At 27.2% G+C, this 13,389-nt stretch overlaps 1 protein-coding gene across 1 annotated transcript; it reads left to right on the top strand.

The window, feature by feature from the left end:
- Positions 1 to 404: 404 nt before the first annotated feature.
- LOC129966844 (uncharacterized histidine-rich protein DDB_G0274557-like) lies at positions 405 to 12,354 on the top strand. Its single transcript, XM_056081432.1, has 2 exons — positions 405 to 453; positions 10,692 to 12,354. Exon 2 carries the CDS (start codon positions 10,698 to 10,700, stop codon positions 11,088 to 11,090), a length of 393 nt encoding a protein of 130 aa, XP_055937407.1. The 5' UTR covers positions 405 to 453; positions 10,692 to 10,697; the 3' UTR covers positions 11,091 to 12,354.
- The last annotated feature ends 1,035 nt before the right edge of the window (positions 12,355 to 13,389 follow it).

The raw sequence follows: 13,389 nt of genomic DNA, 5'->3' as shown, positions 1-13,389 counted from the left end.
ACAGAAACCCTTAAATCCTACTCAGGATATCCGAATATCTTGAAAAATGATCCATAATTGGAAACAATTTCCCTTTACAAACAGAAGATATGTCCTTTTTAGCTCTAGCAAATCCTTTTACACAACAGAGCGGCATCTCTCGGTGCAATTTAGAGCAACAGAAGAAAGGAAATCATCTCTCAATATTAATCCCTTCCTTTATTGAAGATAAACACGATTAGTTATCTGATTCTTTTTCCCCTTTGAGTCCGGAATGATGTATTTATAACTACGAAAGGAAAAAAACCTCCCCGTGCCCACTATCCGGAGAGGAAAACCTGAAGGTGGGAGAAAGATCAGTTAAAGGGTACTCGTATATAAAGAACAGTTTCCACTTTCACCTTCATTCATTTGATTTCGCATTTTAAAATCATTCATCAATTTTGGATAATTCCGTTGAAGACAAAACAAGAGGTAATGTTTCATTTAAACTTGAGATTTTTAAGTTTATTTTGACTATGAAGAAAGCGAGATTTTAAAACTCGAATTTCTAAAGATTGATGATAGAAAATTTATTTTAATGCATCAATATTTAGTCTGAATTAGATAAATTAATATATTTTCCAACTGTTGGTCTTCACGTTTGTTATTCAATTGGATACAATTTAATTTAATCGATTCAGTCTTTTGTCATAAGTTGCTCCATTGGAGATTTATTAATTTCCCTTCAAAATCTTTGGAAATTTCTACTTCCTTTCCATTTAACTATATATATAGAGAGAAAATATATAAATATAGAGAAAGAGAAATTAGTTTTCAATGATTCAATTTATAAATAAATTTTATCGGTGGATGTTTAAATATTTTTGGTAAAGTATATAATTTTAAAAATGAAATGTTAGTATATTTTATTTCAAATTTTGTATTAAATTTAATTATTATTAATATTAAATACTTAAAAATTATTTTTAGATTGTTGAGTTATTTTAGTCTCAACAAATCTATCTATAAGAATTTTTTTGTAAAACAAATGTGCATTATTTTTAAAAATATCTACTAATTGTTGTCTATTTTAAGTAATATGTAAGGTGATAATTTGGGTTTATTCTTTCTATTAGATTAATCTATTTGTTTTTTGATCACTCTTTTGATTAATGAAATGAATCGAAACTTTGTGGAAAGGAGCAAATAGGTATTGTCTTTAATTTTGTTTCGCCATTATTTTTAAATTATACAAGTTAAATTCGATAATTTAAAGACTTCATTTAATTCAAAACATACATATTTATATGAAACATGAAAATTTTCCGTTCATCTTAATATTGAATACTTTATATAAAATGCAAAAAAAATAATTTTAAGTGCTATTTAATATATACATAAGTTGTGAAATTATTTCATAAAATTTCGTATTTTGAATGTCTGAATAATTTTATTGAAATTTAGATATTTAACAAATTTTGTTTCTGTGAGATAAAAAAAGGGAATAGGGAAAGCGAGGAAAAGGATAAGTTGTTATTAAAAGTAAACTTATATTCAATATATTAACACATTATATAGTTCCTATTTGCTTCCGCAAAGGCAAATAAAATATTTTAATATTTTTATTAATTTTTTTCAGTGTAACATTTATAAAATATTTTTATAAATATATATATGAGGGAAACCGATTAGTTTTAGAAGATAGTTTTCGTGAAAAGGAAGAATATCTAGAATTTTCAAATGAAATCGTGAAATAAAATAGAATAAGAAAAATATCTGATATTAGTCCATTTATTCTTACAACTTAAAGATTAATATATCAAAATTTGTATTAATTTAAAACCATTAAGGATAAGTTAAGTATTGAATTAATTTAATAACCATTAAGGATAAGGAAAAAACTGTATCAATTTAATAACCATTCAGGATAATGGAAAAATTGTATTAATTTAATAACCATTAAAGATAATAGGGGAAAATTGTAATGAAATATGTTTGCACGTTTATATTTTCCTTAAAATTATGTATCGTGTAATCTTAGTATACAATACAAAGCTGCATACCGAATAATTTGGGATTGAGGTAAAAAGACATTAAAATTCCATCACGAATTTAAAATGAAACTTGATTAATTTATACCTAAATTATGATAATTAATTCTATCATTTCTATGAATTATTTAATTCATGTCAATTTTATATTTGATAAAAACTAACATTAACTTTCAGAATGTAGCTGAGTAAATTGTCATGCATGGGTAAAAAATGCGTCTTTAAAGAATATGATTTTGAAAACGTTGTCAGATAACGAGAAAGACACCTGATGATGAGATTATAATTGTAGCTTGAATAACAGGACAGAGAAATACGTCATTAGGATAATATTAGCACAAACAGGTTTTCTCTGAGCAAAGAGTAAAACTTCAAAAATATAAGATTAAGTATAAGATTTGTACCAATCTGTACTCGTATGAAAGTTTTCTGCTGGAAACTCATTTGTAACCTTAAAGAAAAGATGAAAGAAAAATGTGTTGATGATTCATGATCCAATCATCTTAAGGCTAAGTGATATAAGTATCTATTAATTGCATAGATTACCTTTATTTTTTATCTGTTCCTGCAATTCTAATTTCCGTATTTCCAAGAGTCACAAAAAAAATAATTACCACTTTGCATGAGTGAGATTTGAATGCTTTTACTTATTTATGAGTTTAATCTTTTAATTAAATCTGGACACAGTACTATTCGCCTAAATTGTGAAAATACGTAATTTTATCACTTAATTAAACCTAGACAGCGTACCATTCATCTAAATTGTGAAAATACATAATTTCATCATTTATTTAATCTGAACAGAGAACCATTCATCTAAATTGTGGAAATACTTAATTTCCTCATTTAACTAAACCCGAACAAAGTACTATTCATCTAAATATAGATAATACTTATTTTTCTCTTTTAATTAAATCTGGAAAGTACCATTTGTCTAAATTTTAATAAATACTTTAATATTTTAATTAAATGTGAACTTTATACCAGTTTTTTTGAAATTATTGCTTAGTAATTTTGTATTTAAATAAACTTTCCTTCATCCTTGCGAGAACTTTGTGACTATGCAAATAAGCCATTCATCTTTCTTAAGTTCAATTAAATTACATAGGAAATAAAAAGAATGTCCTATATTTCTTCTTTATTGAATTAAAAATTAAAATAATTTTAATTTCTTTAATAAATTAAAATAATTTTAATTTATGTTGCAGTAACAATGGTTTCTAGAATAATTTTTCTGTAACTGATGTTTGTATTCTTTTAAATTATCATACCACTAGAGAAAAATAACTTTGACAGAGTAAGTATTTTATGTCTTTGCTTTGAGGTACATACTTACTTACGAGGTTACTTTAAGTAAGGAAAAGTATTGATAAGAAATTAGGGAAAAATTATGCTCCAATGTCAGTTGAAACACTTCAGAAGGATATCCGAACGGATTCATTTGTAAAGATTAAAGGATACTACTGAATTCTGGTAACTAATATTGATTTCATGTCCCTTTTACGCTTTAATATCAATGCTGAAACGCCCTCACAGCAAACAAAATTCGTATTAGCACAGGAATGAAAGTTAGTGAATGAGTTATCCTTATAATTTTATCATGATTCATAATTAGGAGATAGGATCCATTTTTCCTGAATCTTGTCAACTTTAACACTTTTCTTCGGATCGGTAATGATATTGTATTCCTAAACTAATAGAATTTCAATCAGATATGTAGATCTAAATTTCTTCTTCTCAAATTTTTAACTGCTTATATGATAAATAATTCAAAAATGTGGAATTTAATAGTGTATATATCCATCGAACAGCAAGAACAAATTTCTTTATCATATCGCAGGCCTAATTAGTAATGAACACAACCAGGATTTCTAAAATAATCAAAATTAAAGATTATGATACATATATAATGGGATGAGGGTAATAATATGATAAAAATCCTGTCTTAATCTCAAAAAAAATATTTCACGTGTTCTTTATATATATATATATATAATTTCTCTGTTGCTGAAGAATAAAACGAGGACGCAAAAATGAGAATGGTGCATAGTGAATGGTGGAAAGTGTATGAAAAAAAAGCAACAGTTGTTTGTCCTATCCTGTCACAATGAGCATTCTGGGAAGTGAGGATGAAGGGGTAGATAGAGTACATTTTGAAATTACCTTTTCATAACAGACTCCCAGGTAGCACATCCTATTGCTCCATATTGAGTAATGTTATATGATATTAATCAATATTTTACAATATTATGATTATCAGTCAATGTCATACAATATTGTACAGCATTTGTGTGCTGCTAGGGATATGAAAAAAATTTTTTTTTCCTTTAATTACAGTTTATTTAGTTTTTGTTTTTACTGTTGAAAAGCAAGTGCTGTATTTCGCAATTTAGTTTTCTTCTGTCAGTGTTTGATATACAAAAGGTATTTTTTTGCGCAAATTTATTTCCTTCTTCATCTGATCATGATTCAATGATGGATGACAATGATCATTCCTAGACAGCGTTAATGACACATTTCAGCAGTCTATTTAAAAACATATTGTTAATGCGAGAGAATTACACTAATTGTAAATGAATAATAATTCAATATTCATTTAAATTTAGCTTATAGTTTATTATAAAGATTTAAAACAGTTTGGAGGAGAGATAATGCAAGTTTGAAATCAAAATATCGCCAAAACACTATGGAATTAATGAAATATCCTTGTTTTTTTTATAGGGTGAGAAAGGATAGAATTTTCTTCCCTCTTTTCGTCAAAGTTGCAAGGCTTTGAAACATTCCTTCTTTTTAAGGAAACAACTATCAGAGTAGAAAGAGGAAATAGAAACAAAGCTTTCGTGAGTGTGCAGAGAAAATGAGCGAAAAATCGAAAAGAAAAACGCAGTAAGCTTTCACCCGTTCCGCATGAGAAGCACCGAGTTGGTGGGATTAAAATAGAAATGTTTTATAGTAAGATGTAGTTTAAAGCTTTGAATTCACTGGACTTCATCAAATATCATTAAAAGAATGCTTCTTTTATGCTGAAAGCTCTCTTTTCTTATCAAATTCTTGATTGAAAATGAGATGTGGCAAGACTTGCTTGATTTGATTTTCTTCGTGTAAATAAATAAGCTATGTTGAGCGTTTTTAGCTATGAGCTGAGCTATGTTTTAATTGAACTTTAAAACTGTCGCTTTTATATATTTATGTTCAGAAAAACGTAAATAAATGTCAAAATTTATGTTTTTTTTTTTAAAAAGGGTTTACATAAAAAAAGCATTTGTTATATTTCAGGTTATTTTTTAAAGGTTATACTTTTGATGTCAATTATGTAAAAAAAGTATGCAACTTTGAAAAGCATATGTAACCCAGTTTAAAAAGAAAGAAACAAAAGAATATTTTATTTCTTTATATAGAAAATATGAAAATTACATCTGTATTTAACCTTTGAACTCGGAAAAGTAATTCGATGCAAAATTATTCGCCTAATACAAGGACTTGCTTATTGTTCTGAAAAATAAATATATATAATTGTTTTATTTTGAATTTCCTCCAAAGATAATTTATATCTTTTTATCAATCTGTAGGTATTTTTAACAATCAGAAACCGAAAAATAAATTTAAAAAAATAAAAAGGATGCACCGTCTTGAATGGTGCCTGAGAGGCATCATCCGAGTGCAAAGAGTTAAAACGACAATGCTTATTCAGTATATTTTTAAAATGAACTCTTTCTTTTACCAATTTAAACTCTTTCAGCTTTATAACTTTTAAATCATGTTGATGAAATTAAAACAGATTTTCTTTGCTATTAAAAACATATATACTTTCATTACATTTTTCCATAATTACCGGTACATTTTTACCGTCGTCTATAAACAAATATGGTCAAAATACAGGATTCAGTTTTCGCCATTTGTCAACTAAATGATTAACATCACATGATTAATTTTTCTGGTTCTTTCATAAAATAATCATATAAAGCACCAAATAATTGACAAGCTTTGTTGAATTTTCCAACAGATAATATGTAATGACGAAGAATGTGGGTATTTATATTTTTTTATAAATGAAATCAAAAACTCAATGGAGCGAATATATGCGAATCCTCTTCTAGTTTTCGACCTCAGGGGAAAATTCTATATCTTATGAATATCCTGCATATCAAGAAAGAATCTAATGTGCAATGATCCAAAGATTTTCAACAATCAAAAGCAATGAGGATTTATACGTTTGTTTTTCAATGAACTACCTCATGAGACGATTTCTTTTATAATTTTAGCCAGAGCTTAGAAAAATTTCTTCAACTGAAAATAGTATTTGCAAAAAAAGTGCTTCTAGTCTAGATTGCATGTTAAATGTTCCGTAGGTATTTATCGCATATAGGTGAAATCTAATCTATCCAATTTGTACAAGATTAGACATTTTATAAAAATTAAAGTTACTTCAAGTGAAAGCAAAATATTTCTTTCATATACTTAATAATAACTATTCAAAATTATATTGTATTACCTTAAACTTATTAATCAAGATTAGAATTTAAAAAAAAAATGCAAATTTCCTTTCCTTTTTTACATTTTCTATCTAAGCTGTTCTTGCAGAGTTCTATAATTTTATTCGTTTAAAAAAACAGCCAATTTTAAATTGCATAATGAATACTGGATTAATTTTGCACCCTAGATCCATGTTCAATTACTATGATGATAATAAATTTAGTCAGTTCACAATACTGTCATTTCATGCGAAAGTCAACTGACGTTTCACAATATTATGAAACTATACGGCAAATTTGGATTTGAAAGGCCCGTGGCACATGTACATGTTTGATTGTAGCAAAATTTTGTCTTTAACCCATGCTCATTGATCTACTGTTTCCAAACAATCCATAAAAACTTTCATTAAGTTTAATAAAAAATTTTATATAGATGAATGATGAAAACTAAAAAATAATTTTTTTATTTTCATATGAATTGGTAAATTCTATGACATGCAGTAATATTTAACAGTTTCAGAAAGGCTTATATTAACATTATTTTTTGTAATATTAAAGAATGAGTTAAAATGTCTTAAATTTTCTTTCGTAATTTTCAAATTATTGATATTACAAAAAATTGGGAGCCATTGGATAATGATTTTTTTAAAAATAATAAATAACAAATCATAAATATTTTACATGTCTCAAAGAAAATGGTATTTCAAAAATAAATTGAAATGTTCCAAAATTTATACATAATTTAATATTTTTCTTAAACAAAAATTATAAGTATGCTATTACAAGAACTTCTTTATGGTTATGGTTTTTTTTAATGTTTTATTATGAACCAAATCTTTTTATAATGTCATACATTTTATTCCCACTTCTCGTATACTTAACTACTGCTTGGCTCCTCCATCTTACTTTTTATTTCAAATAATTTATCATTCAGAGTATATCTTCACTTTAAGGAAGAAATACAAGAAAGTCAATTACACAGCAAATATATGAGCAGTTATCATACAATGTAGCATTCTATTACCTGAAACGTAACTCTAAGAGTTCATCGCCAAGATAAGATGGACAATTAGTTTGATAAAACACGTATTGACAGCAGAAAGAGATCTTTTCTTGTTAGGCAAATTTCATGCAGACTGAAACCGTTTTTCCTCCAGAGGCCAACGAACCGCGTCCAGCTCTAATCACTCATCCGGGATTCAACCAGGTGTGACAGTTTTTGCCTTCTCTCAATCTAGTTTACCCGTTGTTTTGACTCCGATTTACCGCGAGAAAGTAGATGTCACTCTTAACATTGAGCGACTCACTGACTTAGTCTTAACACACTATTTGCATATATTACGCTTTCTCTACCATGAAAATCGCAAACAATATGGGATGTCTTGGCTAAGTCTTTGTGAATTGGAGGATTGTAAAATCCAGTGCTTTTAAATAAGTTTTAGAAACATTTAAATCAACAAATTAGGGGTGTTCTTGAGGAGCAGGGGAAAAAAAGAGACCAGAACTAAGTATATTTTTAGTCATGTTTGTCTCATTGGCTTTAAAATGTGAAATAAACACTCTCGTATTTAGTTTCTAAGCAGGAATTTTTGATTTTCGCACGGCTAATCTATTAATACCTTTTATTCTATACCAGTACCCATCACTTCACCAGTATATGATATTTTAAGCAAAATTATACATTTTATTAAATTATACTTGCGTATCACCCTTTTCTATATAAATATTTATAAGCAGCTAAAGGTAAAAATTAATAAATTTATGAAAGGAAAAAAAAATAAAGATTAAATTTTAAAGCTATTCGATTTCAATAGGAAAAGTTATTCAAAGAACTTTTAATTTTTCTGTTAAAATATGCATGTTATGATATGATTACTTATAAGTTTCATTATTAATATTTCTGATATAATCATAAAGAATAATTATTATTTTATTACAACGTATTCGGAACACTATTTTTGTATAATTCAGAGTAAAAAACTTCATATATTAGCATTTTTAATTCAAAAAATTGATATACTTGTTTTAAAAAAATATTAAATTAAAAAAATAAATTTTGTAAAATTATTTTTTAAAAGTCTCGAATCTTTACCAAAAGAATTAAAGGACAAACTTTTCACTACAAAAAGAAACTATATGTTCTATTTAGATTTCAAAATTAGTGAAAGTTGCATATTGTGGTTATGGATTATTATGTCCTAGCCTATAATTTAAGAAAAACAAACGACAAAATAATTCGAGCAATAATTTCTCTTATGTAAATCCTAATCAGTCCATTCACATGAAAGGAATATAGAGAAAGAAATGTTTAAAAGGAGTGAATTATGAAATTATTTCGATTCAGAAATGTTTCTATTATATAGTCAAAGGAATAAATAACAAAGAAAAACATATGGTATAGCTTGTATTTCACTAAAAGTTCTATAAAAACTAAAATTAAATCTGATGGTTTATTTTTCAATTCAGTACTCTAAACTATAATTAAGAGCTTATTTTTCAATTCAAACTAGTTTTAAGGTTTTCTAAAATATCATTAATCCTTAAATTTTCTTTCTTCCTTCTGATTATATTAATTAAGAAACCTGTAACAATTTAATTAATTATCGATAAATTTTTCAGTTAATTAATTATTTCAGTATTAATTCTCTTTCGTATCTTAACTATTCTCAAATCTGAAAATAATATTTAGAAAGTTTTTTTTTTAAATCTCACTAACAACATTTTAATTATTGGTAAATTATCAATTTTTCGAAACATACCAGCGATTTAATTTCAATCAGGTACAACGGCCCGATATTGTGTCAGAGAATATCCTATAAGAAATTTTGTTTTTCTTCTTTTAATCTAACCTACTTATCATGAGATTTTCTCTTTCAAGACCATCTTGTACAATGTTAATAAGTACTATGAGAAAAATTGAAGCTTAGAAAATATTTGTGAAAAATATTTTTCTGATAAATTAATCGGATTATCTTGAACCTAATTCTAACTCCCCGAGGAACGATCCATTGAAATTCTTTCAAGTCATTTAACCGAACAAGAGTTAATCCCTACTAAATGCTTTTGACGCGATGGAGATTCTCACCTTACTTAAAAATAAATCAACCCTATCCTCTAGATGGAATCGAAGGATTAGGAAAAATTTCAGAGATATAGATTAGATTATGAATTAACAGCTTCTGCTTCTTATTACTTGAACGCAAAATTGACAATAGGTGTGTTCTACCTTTAACAATGACAATTTCATTTGTTAAAGATAATTTAAAACAAATACAATATCTATAATTTTTAAAGATTGATAACCAAAATTCAAAGAAAAATAGTAAATTATATTTGTGGCGATGCGCTAGTCTCAATTAGTGACCAGATCAAATTTGAGACTAGTTGTGTGTGTAGTCTCACTGAGTGTTGGAGACTACATTAAAAATTCAATTTGCATTATTTAATATTCTTAATGTCCGAGCACTTTTCTTTATAAAATCGTTAAAATTTTATTTCTAAGTCTATATTTGAGAAGTTACAGTGATTTTTATATTTCATTAACATACATTTTAATGCTATTTTACATGTTTAGATGCTATTTTCTCAAATTCTAATCCTTTATAGAATTTTCTTAAGAAAAACCTCATAAATTCAACTCGAATGCACAGATAATGGTTAAAAATACAATTTATATTTTTAGTTCAGGGACTTGATAATATATTTCTTAAGCTACTTGCAAAATTTTAAACAAATCATTTGATAAACCTCTAAATTCGAGTTTTTTTTTTTTTTTTTTTTTTTTGCTTTATATGTATTTTTTCCAATTTTCAAAAAGCCTTTGCCATTTAACCGATATATCTCGTTCTTATAGTTGTTTTTCCAAGCTGATTAATGCAAATAGTTATATACATAACTGTTTTGCCAACGTTTTTAAAAAAATTAATCTCTAACGTAGTCACATACTTTTTAAACAAATCTGCCATTTTTTGTTTGAATTTCCTCCCTTTAATGTTTCATAGATATTTGTAAAAGTGGTTATTTCTGTCATGACATTTTTGTCATTTTACGGAGACTTAAAATTCCTATTAAAGAGTCCAAATATATATTTAATCAATCAAGAAAAATTAAATTATCTTCCCATATACCTAGAAACTATAATCTATTAAAAAATTATCATACGTTATATATATTCTTTCTATCTAACGTACTCATGAATTTGTTTCAGATAAACATGATGTCCATCAAATTCCAATCCGTGCTTCTTGCCTGTATTGTTCTCTCTTGCCACCTACTTATACCAGCAGTAGAGGCAGGCCATCATCACAGGCAAAACGACAATGCCCTCGCAGTCCTCTTGGCTGCCGGTCTATTGGCTAAATTGTTGAGACATCACAAGCACGAGGAGCACCACGTTCACATCCCTGTTCACCATGAGCACCATGGCCACCACGAGCACCATGGTCACCATCATGAAGGAAGTGCCAGGGCTGCTGTCTACCAACCAGCACCAGCTGAACAAATGTATGCCGGAGCTATGCCACCTCAACCCATGATGAGCAATGTACCCTATCCTCTTCCTCAAGCTGCTGTCTATCCCCCTCATCCAAGCAGCGTATCTTATTGAGAAAGGGAAAGAAACTAGTAGTCTTTATCTGATGTATATTTTTTCAAAGATGGGTTTTGCTTCATATGTAAGATATTTCATTTGTAGCTTGGAGATTCGATTAGTTATCATTTTTCATTTAGTCAATAATTTAAAACATATTTACGTTAATTTCAAATACAAAAAATGTAAACTAAAGACAATATTTTTGTAATAGTTATATACGTAAATTTCTTTCTTGTTTCTACAGTTCAATATAAGTAATTAGATACTTACCAAAATAATTATCGGATTCATTCTCAAATTTCTCACAATCTCGAAAGAGATAAATCAATTTTTTCCTCAATATTTTATTATTTCAGAGGCAATAATTTCTAAGATCATTTTTTTGCACAGTAGTTCTTTAACTCTACGGTTGTTGAAATCTCTATACATATGCACGATTTCTTACTTCTTCGTTCTTTAGTTTTCAAAAAAGTTACTCTTTCTTATTATCTCTGTATGAAATTTGTTTACTCATATTTTCCCATAAACATTTGATTTACTTTTCTAACAAACCTTTTTAAACATTTAAAATATTCATCAAAATCTGGATGCTTAAATTGTTTGGATGATACTGTATTGTCACAGCCTTTAAATAACTTTTGATCTCCTTTAACAATACTTAACTATCTGAATTACTTTTTCAAAAGCTAAAATTTCTCCGTTTCTTTTCTCTTTATTTTTATCACAGTTTTTATCCTATGATGAAACATGACTTTCATCTCTAACTCTATTTATCTCACATTTTTCATTATCTCAGCTGTTTTATTTCCCCCAATTTATTATAACCTCATTTTACTTTGCTATATGAATTTTTCCTTTTCATTTCATCTCTTTGTTTTCCCCTCTAAATTGCGATACCTTTAAGAATTGAAATCAAAATTTCATATTTGTTATAACAGTCCAAGCTGTACATAAAAAATCACTAGTCACGAAGCTCAATTGCTCATTCCTACATATATACATAAAAGCCAATTTAATTTGTAGGTACTTGAGAATATATACAGCCTCTTGGTTTTATCCCCATACAAGCGAAAAATATCGCCAATCAGGTTGCATTATGTATAATGAAACTTGTCGATCTTGGTATACTCTGAAAATCGCCAAGGGGGAGGGGATGTAATCGAGGGTGTATATATACACAAGTACCGATTTTTATCAGGTAACAAATTTTCATAAATGGAAATTATGTTTAGTTGAAAAGAATCAGAAATATATATATATATTGTATAGTAAATAAATGTTGTTGGTGATATAGTTATGAAATAAATATTGTAAATAATTGAGTTCTGATTTATTGTATATATTGAGTTTTCTGTTTATTCTCACACCTATAATGAACTAATACTTTTTTTCTTAAAAATGGTAAAATATTTCATTTGCGTGACAAGTTTTGCATTTCTCGAAAGAAGTAAAGTAATCCAAATAATTTCTTTTTAAGTTTATACTCAATAAAATGCTTCGATTTTTTAAAATTTATTTCAAATTCTTGTACTTTTGAAGCAGCATATGATAAAAGAATTATTGCTAAATGTAATTTAAGGAATAATTTCATTATACAATTTTAGGAATCACATTTTTCAACAAAAAAAAATGTTTATTAATTTATTATTACTTTCGATTAACCCCTTACATTCAATTCATTTGTTCCGCTAAATATAAAGTAAAAAGAAAAATTTTCTTCGATTTATAAGTGAAGATTTTTAATCCTGGCCCTTACCGGCAGTTCTAATTCTGTCCTAGCATGTCGGTTTTTATTTCAAATGAAAGGTGCGAGATATAAAACGAAAGTTATGGATAACTCGTTTTATATACTGCATTCGTCGTTTTAAACTGAAACTGGCATGCCTGGACAGAGTTTGCTCTGTTACTAACTGCACAGTTCTATATTGCACAAATGCTTTTAAACTTGGATTGAACTTATAATATTATAAGAATATATCCTAATGACGCTTTTGGGAATTTAGTAATCATTTGTGGTTTCTAACAGACATATTTTCAGTAGCTGTCGAAGAATACATGGCAAACATCCGACTACTGAACCATGCGATTATGTAGAAAGAAATATAAAAATTATTTTTCGAGGAAGGCTAAATATAGTTTTTATTATTTCAACTCTTGTGATAATAAAAAAGGAAAAAAATTCATAAATAAATGTAGCGTAAGTTTAATTAATACAAGTCAAAATAATTTAAGTTTTTTTCCCTATACACACACTAAATAAAGAGATATATGAAAATTTAAGAAAAAAATATAACGATGAATTATATCAAAAATT

This window comes from Argiope bruennichi, chromosome 4 (assembly GCF_947563725.1).
Source record: "Argiope bruennichi chromosome 4, qqArgBrue1.1, whole genome shotgun sequence".
Taxonomy (NCBI): domain Eukaryota; kingdom Metazoa; phylum Arthropoda; class Arachnida; order Araneae; family Araneidae; genus Argiope; species Argiope bruennichi.
This window is presented reverse-complemented; position numbering and strand designations above follow the sequence as displayed.

Bases quoted from the DNA above. Each gene is read 5' to 3' on its own strand.
- LOC129966844 (XM_056081432.1), top strand. From the start codon at position 10,698: ATGATGTCCATCAAATTCCAATCCGTGCTTCTTGCCTGTATTGTTCTC.